Source organism: Phyllobates terribilis, unplaced genomic scaffold (assembly GCF_046119375.1).
Source record: "Phyllobates terribilis strain yellow unplaced genomic scaffold, ASM4611937v1 Scaffold_2__4_contigs__length_985480577, whole genome shotgun sequence".
NCBI lineage: Eukaryota > Metazoa > Chordata > Amphibia > Anura > Dendrobatidae > Phyllobates > Phyllobates terribilis.
Window position 1 is genome coordinate 533,935,651 of NW_027362762.1, and position 12,753 is coordinate 533,948,403.

A 12,753-nucleotide genomic window follows, 5' to 3' on the forward strand; every position below is an offset into this window, starting at 1 on the left:
CCTACTGAACTTGTTGACAGAATGTTATTAAAAATAGTTTTATCTTGTTTTATATACTGATAGTAATATGAAACGTTCAAGAAAAGTGCCTCCCATAAAGGGAAGAAAAGTTATATATTTGTTGTTCTTCTATGTGATTCATCCTAAAATTTTGCATCATGTCTTAAAATACCTGTATTTTTACTCTGTTCCAGCCCACGGATGTACTGTGTTTAACGGGGAGGGGGGAATGTGGCGCCCCTGCGGGTCCAGTTGCCACAGAGGTACTGCATCTCATCCAGAGGTGTGGTTCCCCACTCCCCACTCTCAGGTAAGGAGGGAGCACTACCCGGGATCCACCCACCTACATCCAACACTAGTCATGCCCAAAAGTATTGAGAATGAGACAAATAGTAATTTTTCCAAAGTTTACTGCTTCATTTTTTGTAATGGCAATTTGCATATACTCCTGAATGTTAAAGAGTGATCAGCTTAACAGCAATTACTGTACTTGCAAAGTCAATATTTGCCCAGAAAATGAACTTTAACCCCCAAAACACATTTCAACATCATTGCAGTCCTGCCTTAAAAGGAGCAACTAACATCGTTTTAGTGATTGATCCATTAACACAGGTGTGGGTGTTGATGAGGACAGGGCTGGCGACCAATCAGTCATGATTAAGTAAGAATGACATCACTGGACACTTTAAAAGGAGGCTGGTTCTTGGTATCATTGTTTCTCTTCAGTTAACCATGGTTATCTCTAAAGAAACACGTGCAGCCATCATTGCACTGCACAAAAATGGCCTAACAGGGAAGAGTATCGCAGCTACAAAGATTGCACCTCAGTCAACAATCTATCGCATCATCAAGAACTTCAAGGAGAGAGCTTCCATTGTTGTCAAAAGGCTCCAGGGCGCCCAAGAAAGACCAGCAAGCGCCAGGACTGTATCTTAAAACTGTTTCAGCTGCGGGATCGGACTACCAGCAGTGCCGAGCTTGCTCAGGAATGGCAGCAGGCTGGTGTGAGTGCTTCTGCACGCACTGTGAGGTGGAGACTCTTTGAGCAAGGGCTGGTTTCAAGGAGGGCAGCAAAGAAGCCACTTCTCTCCAGAAAAAACATCAGGGACCGACTGATATTCTGCAAAAGGTACAGGGAGTGGACTGCTGAGGACTGGGGCAAAGTCATTTTCTCCGATGAATCCCCTTTTCGATTGTTTGGGACATCTGGAAAACAGCTTATTCGGAGAAGAAGAGGTGAGCGCTACCACCAGTCTTGTCTCATGCAAACTGTAAAGCATCCTGAAACCATTCATGTGTGGGGTTGCTTCTCAGCCAAGGGAATCGGCTCACTCACAGTCTTGCCTAAAAACACAGCCATGAATAAAGAATGGTACCAGAATGTCCTCCAAGAGCAACTTCTCCCAACAGTCCAAGAGCAGTTTGGCGCCCAACAATGCCTTTTCCAGCATGATGGAGCACCTTGCCATAAAGCAAAGGTGATAACAAAATGGCTCATGGAACAAAACATAGAGATTTTGGGTCCATGGCCTGGAAACTCCCCAGATCTTAATCCCATTGAGAACTTGTGGTCAATCATCAAGAGACAGGTGGACAAACAAAAACCAACAAATTCTGGCAAAATGCAAGCATTGATTATGCAAGAATGGACTGCTATCAGTCAGGATTTGGTCCAAAAGTTGATTGAGAGCATGCCAGGGAGAATTACAGAGGTCTTGAAGAAGAAGGGGCAACACTGCAAATATTGACTTGCTGCATTAACTCATTCTAACTGTCGATATAACCTATTGGTACTCATAATATGATTGCAATTATATTTCTGTATGTGATATAAACATCAGACAAACACTAATAAAAACCAGAGGCCAGCAGATCATGTGAAAATATAATTTTGGTGTCATTCTCAAAACTTTTGGCCATGACTGCACCCCACTCCAGACCAGCAGGCGGGGCAAGATGCACTTGGTCACTCCTGAGCCCTGTCTCTGGCTGGAAGGGGGGGAACCATGTAGTGGGTGTGGGTGGAGGAAGAAGTTCAGGGGAGCACTGAAGTGGGAGTATAAAAGGAACGTAGAAAGTTCTAAAAGAGGCCAGTCTCCTGTTCCAGTGCTTGGAGCAGGAGGTCAGTTCTGCTCAGGAGAGCAGTGCAGAAGGGCCCAGTGAGGAGAGAGTGAGGAGAGAAGACAGGAGCAGGGAGGAGGGCTCCAGAGAGACAGAAGGGATCCCAGGGGCACGGCGAGTGCAGGATGCCACCCGTGCGCCCGAATTCACGCTGACGTGGAGGGATCAGGCCGCAGTAGGGGACCGGTCCCAGCCTAGTGGAGTACTTTAGAGCTCAGCTAGCAAACCGGAGGTTGCAGCATTTCAAGTGACCACACTTCACACCCACTGGCTTGGGACACTGGGTGTGAGGCGCAGGGCAGGAGGGCGAGAGCTAGCGCAGTGAGACAACCTGGAGAGGTACATAAGAAAGGGTCCCATTCAAGTGCTCCTGAGATACCTGAGAGTTTGCTGGATCACTTCCCCGGAGGACACAGGACGACATGGATGGTTACACACTGGTACCTGTAACTTGGAGAACTTAAGAACTGTGAGTAAAACCTGAAGACTGCACCCCACTGTGTCCTTGGCTAATTACTGTGTCACCTGCCCTGCCCTGCACTACACTACACTGCACCGACAACATCTACCTCATAAACTCATCTACACTGCCCTGGGGCTTAGCTCTGCCTGTGGAGAGCTGAACCAACTCTGCTGCGTCACCATCAGCCCTAGAGGACCTGCACCGCACCGGCGGCCGCACCTAGCTGCATACCATGGGTGGCGTCACGAACATTATCCCAAAAACTTTATTCCCCTTACTTTTCCTTTATTTGACCGCCTGGGGCCACGATCCGGGTCACTGCCACTGTGAATATCCCGAAAAGGACCGGCCCGGCTACCAAGTACTCCACGACCCCAGGGGGTGCGTCACTAGCAGCATAGCAGGAAGCTCTGCAAGCTTGTGTGAAGCGGAACACAGGCCTGTGAAGGCAACATATCTGAGGCACCCTAAGTGACACAGTGTGGCCGCCTCCCACGGCAACAGGTTTACACAGACTGTATGAATATCCCGGCTGCGATCTGGTGGACAGCTTTTGCTTTTTGAGTTGAGTGTTTGCCAAATAAAGCCGTTTAAGTTGGACTTTCCTTGGGTCACTGCCTCATTACCGCACAGTGTGAACACCGCTGCACTACAATATGGTGGTGAATGCAGGCAATGTGAATTGAGGGATACCCCAACGCCACATTTCAGCCCAGGCCCGCAGGCAAAATGGAGGAACTGCTAAGGCAATTGGTCCTCACTCAGCGGCAACAGCAGGAGCAGTTCCGGCAGCAGCAGCAGCAGCACACTAATGAACTGATTGTGCAGCAGATTGCGGCTCTGCGAGAGACGCCACCATCACTGACCCCGGAACGTCGTGAGGCCTGGGACAAGGTCCGTTCCACACCGAGCCCAGTGGGCTGAAGTGGTGGCTCCACTCCTGATGGGTGACGCACAGAAGGCCTATTTGGTCCTCAGTCGGGAGGATGCCCAGGACTATGGGAAGCTGAAAGGTGAGATTCTTGCAAGACTGGAGGTTAATACCTATGTGAGAGCCCAACGGGTGTTTTCATGGACCTTTGTTGAGGCCCGACTCGCCAGGTCTCAGGCATATGACTTGCTGCAGCTAGTTAAAAGGTGGCTCCAGCCTGAGACCTTGCCTCCGTCCCAGATGGTAGAGAGGGTGGTGGTCGACCGGCTTGTGAGAACTCTGCTTGCCACTATACAGCGTTGGGTGGGGCAAAGGGACTTGGGCACTCTAGATCATGTGGTTGGCCTGATCGAGTGGTCCTTTTATATTACTGGATCAATAAAGCAATTATTTTAAGATGTGAGTGCTGGCTATAGTTTGGACTGTAACTCCTAGAGTGCTAGGGATCTGACTGCTGGGACCTGCATCGATTGATAGACTTAGGGCATAGACCAGGGGTCTCAAACACGCGGCCCCTCCGGCAGCTTCTTGCGGCCCGCATGCACAGACCCTGTAACGATCGCGGCTCTCTCCAGCAGCTGCCGACATCAGTGCTGTAGTCCAGTGTATTGCCGCAGAGACCGGCTCTCTGCACAGCAATACCAGTGTCAGCAACCGGCCTATCAGAGGCCAGCAGTTGACATCTGCGTCCCAGCGCAGCGGCGTATGACGTCACGGCCATGCGCAGATGTCAGTTGCTGGCCTCTGATAGGCCGGCGGCTGACACTGGTATTGCTGTGCAGAGAGCCGGTCTCTGCGCGGCAATACACTGGACTACAGCGCTGATGTCGGCGGCTGCTGGAGAGAGCCGCGATCGTTACGGGGTCAGTGCCTGCAGGCCACAGGTGCATAAAGGACGCCAAGGGAACGGAGGACAGGTGAGAATCTTTTTTTTTTTTTTTTTCTCTGTCATGTGAAATACAGCACAGAGGGGCACTGTGCACAGTATGGGGGGACGGGGACCCTGACTGCAGTATGGGGGGAACCTGGATGGGGGACATGTCTGCAAGATAAGGACCAGGATGGGGGACCATGTCTGTAATATGGGGGACCTGGATGGGGGACCATGTCTGTAATATTGGGGACCTGGATGGGGGACCATGTCAGTAATATATGGGGGACCATGTTTGCAATATGAGGGACCATGTCTGCAATATGGGGCACCATGTCTGCAATATGGGGGACCTGGATGGGGGACCATGTCTGCAATATGGGGAACCTGGATGGGAGACCATGTCTGCAATATGGGGGACCTGGATGGGGGACCATGTCTGCAATATGGGGTACCATGTCTATAATATGGGGGACCTGGATGGGGGACCATGTCTGCAATATGGGGGACCTGGATGGGGGACCATGTCTGCAATATGGGGGACCATGTCTGCAATATGGAGGACCTGGATGGGAGACCATGTCTGCATTATGGGGAACCTGGATGGGAGACCATGTCTGCAATATGGGGGACCTGGATGGGAGACCATATCTGTAATATGGGGGACCTGGATGGGGGACCATGTCTGTAATATGGGGGACGTGGATGGGGGACCATGTCTGCAATATGAGGGACCATGTCTGTAATATGGGGGACCTGGATGGGGGACCATGTCTGCAATACGAGGGACCATGTCTGCAATATGGGGGACATGGATGGGGTACCATGTCTGTAATATGGGGGACCTGGATGGGGGACCATGTCTGCAATATGAGGGACCATGTCTGCAATATGGGGGACATGGATGGGGGACCATGTCTGTAATATGGGGGACCTGGATGGGGGACCATGTCTGCAATATGAGGGACCATGTCTGTAATATGGGGGACCTGGATGGGGGACCATGTCTGCAATATGAGGGACCATGTCTGCAATATGGGGGACCTGGATGGGGGACCATGTCTGCAATATGGGGTACCATGTCTATAATATGGGGGACCTGGATGGGGGACCATGTCTGCAATATGGGGGACCTGGATGGGGGACCATGTCTGCAATATGGGGGACCATGTCTGCAATATCGAGGACCTGGATGGGAGACCATGTCTGCATTATGGGGAACCTGGATGGGAGACCATGTCTGCAATATGGGGGACCTGGATGGGAGACCATGTCTGCAATATGGGGGACCTGGATGGGAGACCATGTCTGCAATATGGGGGACCTGGATGGGGGACCATGTCTGTAATATGGGGGACGTGGATGGGGGACCATGTCTGCAATATGAGGGACCATGTCTGTAATATGGGGGACCTGGATGGGGGACCATGTCTGCAATACGAGGGACCATGTCTGCAATATGGGGGACATGGATGGGGGACCATGTCTGTAATATGGGGGACCTGGATGGGGGACCATGTCTGCAATATGAGGAGCCATGTCTGTAATATGGGGGACCTGGATGGGGGACCATGTCTGCAATATGGGGGACATGGATGGGGGACCATGTCTGCAATATGGGGGACCATGTCGGCAATATGGGGAACCTGGATGGGAGACCATGTCTGCAATATGGGGGACCTGGATGGGAGACCATGTCTGCAATATGGGGGACCTGGAGGGGAGACCATGTCTGCAATATGGGGGACCTGGAGGGGAGACCATGTCTGCAATATGGGGGACCTGGATGGGGGACCATGTCTGCAATATGGGGGACCATGTCTGCAATATGGGGGACCATGTCTGCAATATGGGAGACCATGTCGGCAATATGGGGAACCTGGATGGGAGACCATGTCTGCAAGATGAGGACCAGTTCAAAAAGTGTATAGAAAATAAAATGGTATCACTAAAAATGTCACTTTGTCATGCAAATAATGCGGCCCCCAAAATTAAATGTTTTTCCGTGTGCAGCCCATATGCCCAGCTGAGTTTGAGACCCCTGGCATAGACACACTGCCGTATAACTCGTGCGATGCTAGCATCGCACTGAACTAACTGGCCAGCACCTCTCCTGACCTGAGTGTGATGTATTTCTATGCAGCTGTCAAACTCAGGTCAGGCGAGCCGACGGTCAGTACGAGGTTTATGATGTGATCCTTGCACGAGAAATACGGCCGTCTGTCTCTGCCCTTAGAATGTAGCAGCAGAGCACATGTGACCACTCCCCCATTCATTCCCTATGGAGCTTCTGAGTGCTGCACTCAGCTTTTTCTAGGAGCCCCATAGAGAATGAATGGGGCAGTGCTTGTCCAGACAACATTCCACTATGTTTTGTAACTGGGATAGAAAATTACCCATCCTACCTACTGCTCAGTGGGGTTCACATTGTTTGGACACCCACCAATCAGGGTATTTTCTCTGCAAAGTCCCTTTTAAAGCGCATCTGTCAGCAGGTTGGGCTCAGTAAACCACGTACACTGTCAGGTCGGCGACATTACACTGATTAAAATGATACCTTGGTTGATGAAATCCATAATAATAATAATTTTTATTTTTTATAGCGCCAACATATTCTGCAGCACTTTACAATTTTAGGGGGGACTTATACAAACAATACAGCATAAGCATTTCTCAAATCAAAAGGAGAGAGGGCCCTGCTCACAAGCTTACAGTCTATGAGGAAATGGGGGAGACACAAAAGGTAAAATGTACATATATTGTATAATGCAGCCTTGATATACTAAATAGGATAAATAATACATGGACTGGTCGCCAGCCAGTATGTGTGCACAGTCCTGACCGAGGCTATTAAGTACATGAATGGTGTGAACCTGAAATTGAAAAAAAATTTAATATGGGGGAAAACTGGGACGGACAAATAGTGTTGGGGGCGATACACTGTCCTGTGGTTCTTGTGTATTCTTTACTTTCAGTTTGTAGATAAGGATATGCTCGTGCTTCGGGGCGGCCTGTGGGGGGCGCTCTATCTGGTGCTCTGCTTACATATTCATCTGTATGCTCTTATGACAGCTCACTATGCCTTCACTGACCTGCCTCCTATTTTCCATAATGCATATACTATGTGGGGTTAGGAAAAAAAATCTACATCCAGCAAAATGGCGCCCGCGCAGTAGCAGCTGTCGCTTGCTGATGGATGCTACTGCGCTGGGGTTAAAAAATGTTTTTCCTAACCCCACATAATGCATATACTATGTAAAATAGGAGGCAATCAGTGTACGATCATTGAGCTGTTGTAAGAAGATATAGCTGAATATGCAGACATGATTCCTCCTGAAACGCGTTGGTTGGGTTTGATAGATTTTCCATGGTGGCCATTGCACTCAAGCGATTTTTACCGTTGGAACAATAAATATGCTTTTTTAATTTTTCAATAGATTTATAAAGTTAACTTTTTCCCATCGCTGGAGAATTTTCCTTCTTGAACATACGTCCTGGACTGGGACGGCTCCGCGCGGGGACCCTAACGTGCTAGTGCTAACTTTCCCATACCCACACTCCCTCTGTTGTCTGGCATTTAGGTGGGTACAAGCTGGCACTAATGACACTTGTACAGCCGGCAGGAAGAGGTCAGGGTCCCGGTATTTAGTGGGACTAGTCGTCCTCAGAGCAAGCAGCTAGTCCCTGTTCCCATGCAGCAGATTAGTGTCACTCCTAATGGCCTCCCTCCACCCTCTGCTCTCGCCCCTCCCACCCTAATCGCCTCTTGTAAAGCCACGCTTTCTGCACTGTTCAGAGACCGGTCTGTGATGCCGGCGGGCGGATGTGACGTACCGGGAAGTACGCTACACCGCGGGTGAGGCTCGGTAATGTGCCATGTAGCAGCACAGCCCTAAAGAAGCGGCAGCTGGGTCTCTTTTGTTTCGGCCGGGACTACATTGATATTCCTACTCTCTGAGTAAAGGGTTTTCCGCTCATATGTCTGGAGCTCCCTCCAGTGGTGATCAGACGGTAAGGACGCAGCATCCCAGCCGCAGACGCATTGCTGTGACGTCACCCCGCCAGAGCCTGCGCAGTGTAGAAAGCGCTCTGCCCACTCTTTTCCATAAGGCGGCTTTGTACCACCATCATTCTGTACTGTGTGACATTATCGCAAACACATGTGAACGGACTGCAATAACAGTAGTCTCCAGAAAGGAGCAGTGCTAGGTCATGCCTGTGTGATGGGCGGGAACCAGCATTTAGGACCCCCATTGATCCTAAACATGAAGGGCGCACATGGCTGGCTTAGCAGGATTAATAAGGCGATGGCAGTGTGATCCCTGAATACCCTGACTGTTTCCGTCCATAGGTCCTGTCATGGGGTGGCCCTGGAGCAGGCGCACTATGTGGTGGAGCCAGGACCCTTTCTTCCAGGAGGTTCTGCGCTTCTCTCTGTGGTGTCGGGGCCTAACGTTTCTAATGCAGGCGAGTAGATTTAGGGAGTGGGCTTGATGGCATAGAAGTGGCAGAAGCCGAATTCTAAATGCTTGTTTTTCTTCACAAGGTGGCGTTCAATCTCCTGCTGCCCGATCACAACGCTGACGCCTTTTCTCCACCAAGACTCGGACGTAGTTCTCTGGCTGACCGCGTGGTAGAACTGTTTTGTGCTGGTCTGGGACGATGGGATGCAGAACACTTCCTGTTTATAGCGGAGCATGGCTATGTGTATGAGCACAATATGGCTTTCTTCCCGCTCCTTCCACTGATTATCGGAGGCCTAGCCCGAGGACCACTTCTGCCACTAGCGGGGCTGCTGCGACTGCGGAGCCGGTTGCTGATTTCTTCTGCCTTTCTAACCTGTGCATGTTCTACCCTGGCAGCAGTGTCGTTGTACCTACTTGGCTGTGTGACTTTGCAGTCCCGTCGTTCAGCGTTCCTTGCTGCACTTCTTTTTTGTATGAGCCCAGTTTCCATCTTCATGACTACTACCTACTCGGAAAGTCTCTATGCACTGGCTACATTTACTGGGCTGTGGCAACTGCACAAGTCACGGACTTTCTGTGCCTCTGCTTTCCTCTCTTTTGCCACTGCTGCTCGTTCCAATGGCCTGGTTAATGCAGGCTTCTTGATACATTCCACAGTAAAGGCAGTGGTACAGAGGAAAGGGAATTGCAGGCAGTTGATGAAGACAGGATATGGCATTATTTTAGTTATTTTACCTTTTGTGCTGTTCCAAGGTTTTTGTTATGTCAAATCTTGCCTTGAATCCAATGGAAATGACCAAATACCTCAAGCACTAGTAACACTAGCGATGGAAAAGGGATACCGCATGCACAAGAAGTCAGTTCCTGCCTGGTGCTCATTTAGGCTTCCGCTAGCATATTCACATATACAAAGTGAATATTGGGATGTTGGATTGTTTCGATACTTCAAGCTCCAGCAGCTGCCCAACTTCCTGCTGGCTCTACCTGTTCTAATTCTGAGTGTATCTACAATATTGCAATATACATCGTCCAATCTGGAGCTATGCAGAACACTGGGCCTGTGCAAAGTGCAGGGTAAACCTGCAAGTGGTTTCTGTGGGCCTCAAGTGTTTGTCTATGTGACACATCTTGCAGTATTAACAGGGTTTGGCTTCCTGTGTATGCATGTGCAGGTAAATGTGCCCATAATAATCTATGAAATATTAATGACATATGGTTACATTAATACTATACAGAAATATCTACAGATTTTAGTCCTAAAGCTGTCCAACATGAAATCTGTATGAGATGGAGAAAAATGGGTCCAGATAATCTTCTAGTTTCACCATATTATAACCAATCTCAAGTGGTTACTGATGAACGTAACCTCGATGGGTATCCACAGAGCTAAGCAACATGGAGTTGTTTGGTAGATTAGTATATGGATACTATTTATATCCTGTACTCATTAAATGAAATTAGAGAATGTAATGGTAGAACAAGGTGATGATGGTAATGTATGTTTTTTATTTTGTATTTTCAGGTGCTAACGAGGCTCCTATTTTCATCTTGCCCTGTGCTATATTGGTTCTGTTCACATATGCTGCACAAGAATGAACCATGGATTTGGGGTCTCAAGAAAAGTAAAACTATCTCCAACCCAGTCCTTCAATTACTTTTGGGCTGGACTTCACTTCAACGAAGGACAAAAATTATTCTTGGTTATTTCTTGGGGTACTGGGTGATTGGAACAGCCTTACATGTGAACTTCCTCCCTTGGACATAATGGGCACAGTTTGGGAACGGGGGTTTGGAATATTTTATTACACGGACAATGAACTAATAAAGGAGTATATCTTTGTGCTAAATTATCACTGTGTGGCTTTAGCTGTGCTTGGCTACAACTGTCACAAATACAATTCACTTTATTATGGTAAATCCAGATCTGGGTTTATGGGCTCAATAAAACCGCTTTTAAACGTGAGCGCTGCTTCTTTAGTCCAGTGAGTAACAATGAATGATGTCCCCAGTTCCATGATGCAGTATGTTTGGAGAGATCCACAGTACTACAGATAAGTTTTAGGCAGGTGTGGGAAAAGTGTTGCAAAGTAAGAATGCTTTCAAAAGAAGAAATGTTAATAGTTTGAATTTTGAGTGATAAAGTGAAAAAAAAAAGAATCAATTTTTCTAGATACAATTGCATAACTCACAGGGAGGTTTTTGCAAATATCTTGGAAAACTAGGCAGAGAGAGATCTGTAGATCGAGGCTTAAACAGATCCTTTTTTTGTCTTCATGTAATCCCAGACTCCATGTTGAGATCAGGGCTCTGTAGGGGTCATATAACTTCCAGGACTCCTTGTTCTTCTTTACGCAGAAGATGGTTCTTAACAACATTGACTCTACATTTATTCTGCAGTAGCACAATGACCCCAATCATAGCCTACGATTGTATGTTCGCATGTCCAGTAATAATCCATTAGAACAGATCCAGCAGCAACCCAAAGATATGCAGACAAAAAAAACAACCCTTTCAACTTGATCCGGTTTTTTCAACATTGATTTCTATGCAAAACGGATCGTTAAATAGCCATCTGGTTTTCTCCCGTTTGAAACTGATCCAGTAAGCAAAAAACATCCTTTTCAAACAAATGAGAAATGGATGGCTAATTAATGGATCCGTGTTCCATAGACTTCAATGTTAAAGGGATCCAGTAGAATTTTTTTTTTTTTGACGAAGTTGTCTCCACAACTTTTTTTGTCAACGGATTGATGCTGGATCCGTTCTAATGAATGACTACTGAACATGTAAACATAGCCTTAGTGAACCAATTGGGTGTATTACATGATTAATATGTATCTGCCCGTATTTCTCAGCATTGAGGACACCATGAAATGGGCAAAGTTGAGGACAGCAGATGCAGTGGTCAGCCAAGGAAAGCTAGTTCAGCAGATTAAAGACCCCTTCCCTTTGAAATCGTAAGAAGTCTAGCAATGCAACCAGCTTAGAACTGGCAGCAACCAGCAGAACCCAGCTACACCTATTTAGTGTTAGAAGTTTGACCAGAAGTGGTTTTCTTGGAAGAATTGCGGCCAAAAAACATACCTTCGACATGGAAACAAGGGCAAGTGTCTCAACTACACTGCTCAAAAAAAAATAAAGGGAATACTAAAATACCACATCCTAGAATCACTGAATGAAATATTGCAGTTGCAAATCTTTATTCATTACAGTGGAATATGTTGAGAACAATAAAACAATTTTGATCTACATTGATCATTTTTAATATCCCATGGAGGTCTGGATTTGGAATGATACTCCAAATCAAAGTGTAAGATCAAATTACAGGCTGATCCAACTTCGGTGGAAATGCCTCAAGACAAGGAAATGATGCTCAGTGTGTGTGGCCTGTATGACCTCCCTACAATGCCTGGGCATGCTTCTGATGAGGCGGTGGATGTTCTCCTGAGGAATCTCCAGACCTGGATTAAAGCATCACTCAACTGCTGGACAGTCTTTGGTGAAATGTGGTGTTGGTGGATGGAATGAGACATGATGTCCCAGATGCTTTCGATTGGCTTTAGGCCTGGGGAACGGGTAGACCAGTCCAAATCATCAATGCCTTCATCATGCAGGAACTACTGACATACTTCAGCCACATGAGGCCTAGCATTGTCATGCATCAGAAGAAACCCAGGGCCCACTGCACCTGCATATGGTCTCACAATGGGTCTGAGGATCTCATCCCGGTATCTAATGTCAGTCAGGCTACCTCTGCTAGCACATGGAGGGCTGTGCGGCCCTCCAAAGAAATGCCCCACACCATTACTGACACACTGCCAAACTGGTCATGCTGGAGGATGTTGCAGGCAGCAGAACGTTCTCCACGGTGTCTCCAGACTTTGTCACATGTGCTCAGTCT

At 47.9% G+C, this 12,753-nt stretch overlaps 1 protein-coding gene across 2 annotated transcripts; it reads left to right on the plus strand.

The window, feature by feature from the left end:
* The first annotated feature begins 8,152 nt into the window (after positions 1-8,152).
* Positions 8,153-10,815, plus strand: PIGV (phosphatidylinositol glycan anchor biosynthesis class V). Of its 2 annotated transcripts, XM_073666167.1 has the most exons (4): positions 8,153-8,397; positions 8,738-8,853; positions 8,933-10,024; positions 10,375-10,815. In XM_073666167.1, the coding sequence occupies exons 2-4, from the start codon at positions 8,746-8,748 to the stop codon at positions 10,615-10,617; spliced, it is 1,443 nt and encodes a 480-aa protein (XP_073522268.1). In that variant the 5' UTR covers positions 8,153-8,397; positions 8,738-8,745; the 3' UTR covers positions 10,618-10,815. The 2 variants fall into 2 exon arrangements, with proteins under 2 accessions (XP_073522268.1, XP_073522269.1); XM_073666168.1 differs by lacking the exon at positions 8,153-8,397 and having other exon boundaries at positions 8,434-8,853.
* The last annotated feature ends 1,938 nt before the right edge of the window (positions 10,816-12,753 follow it).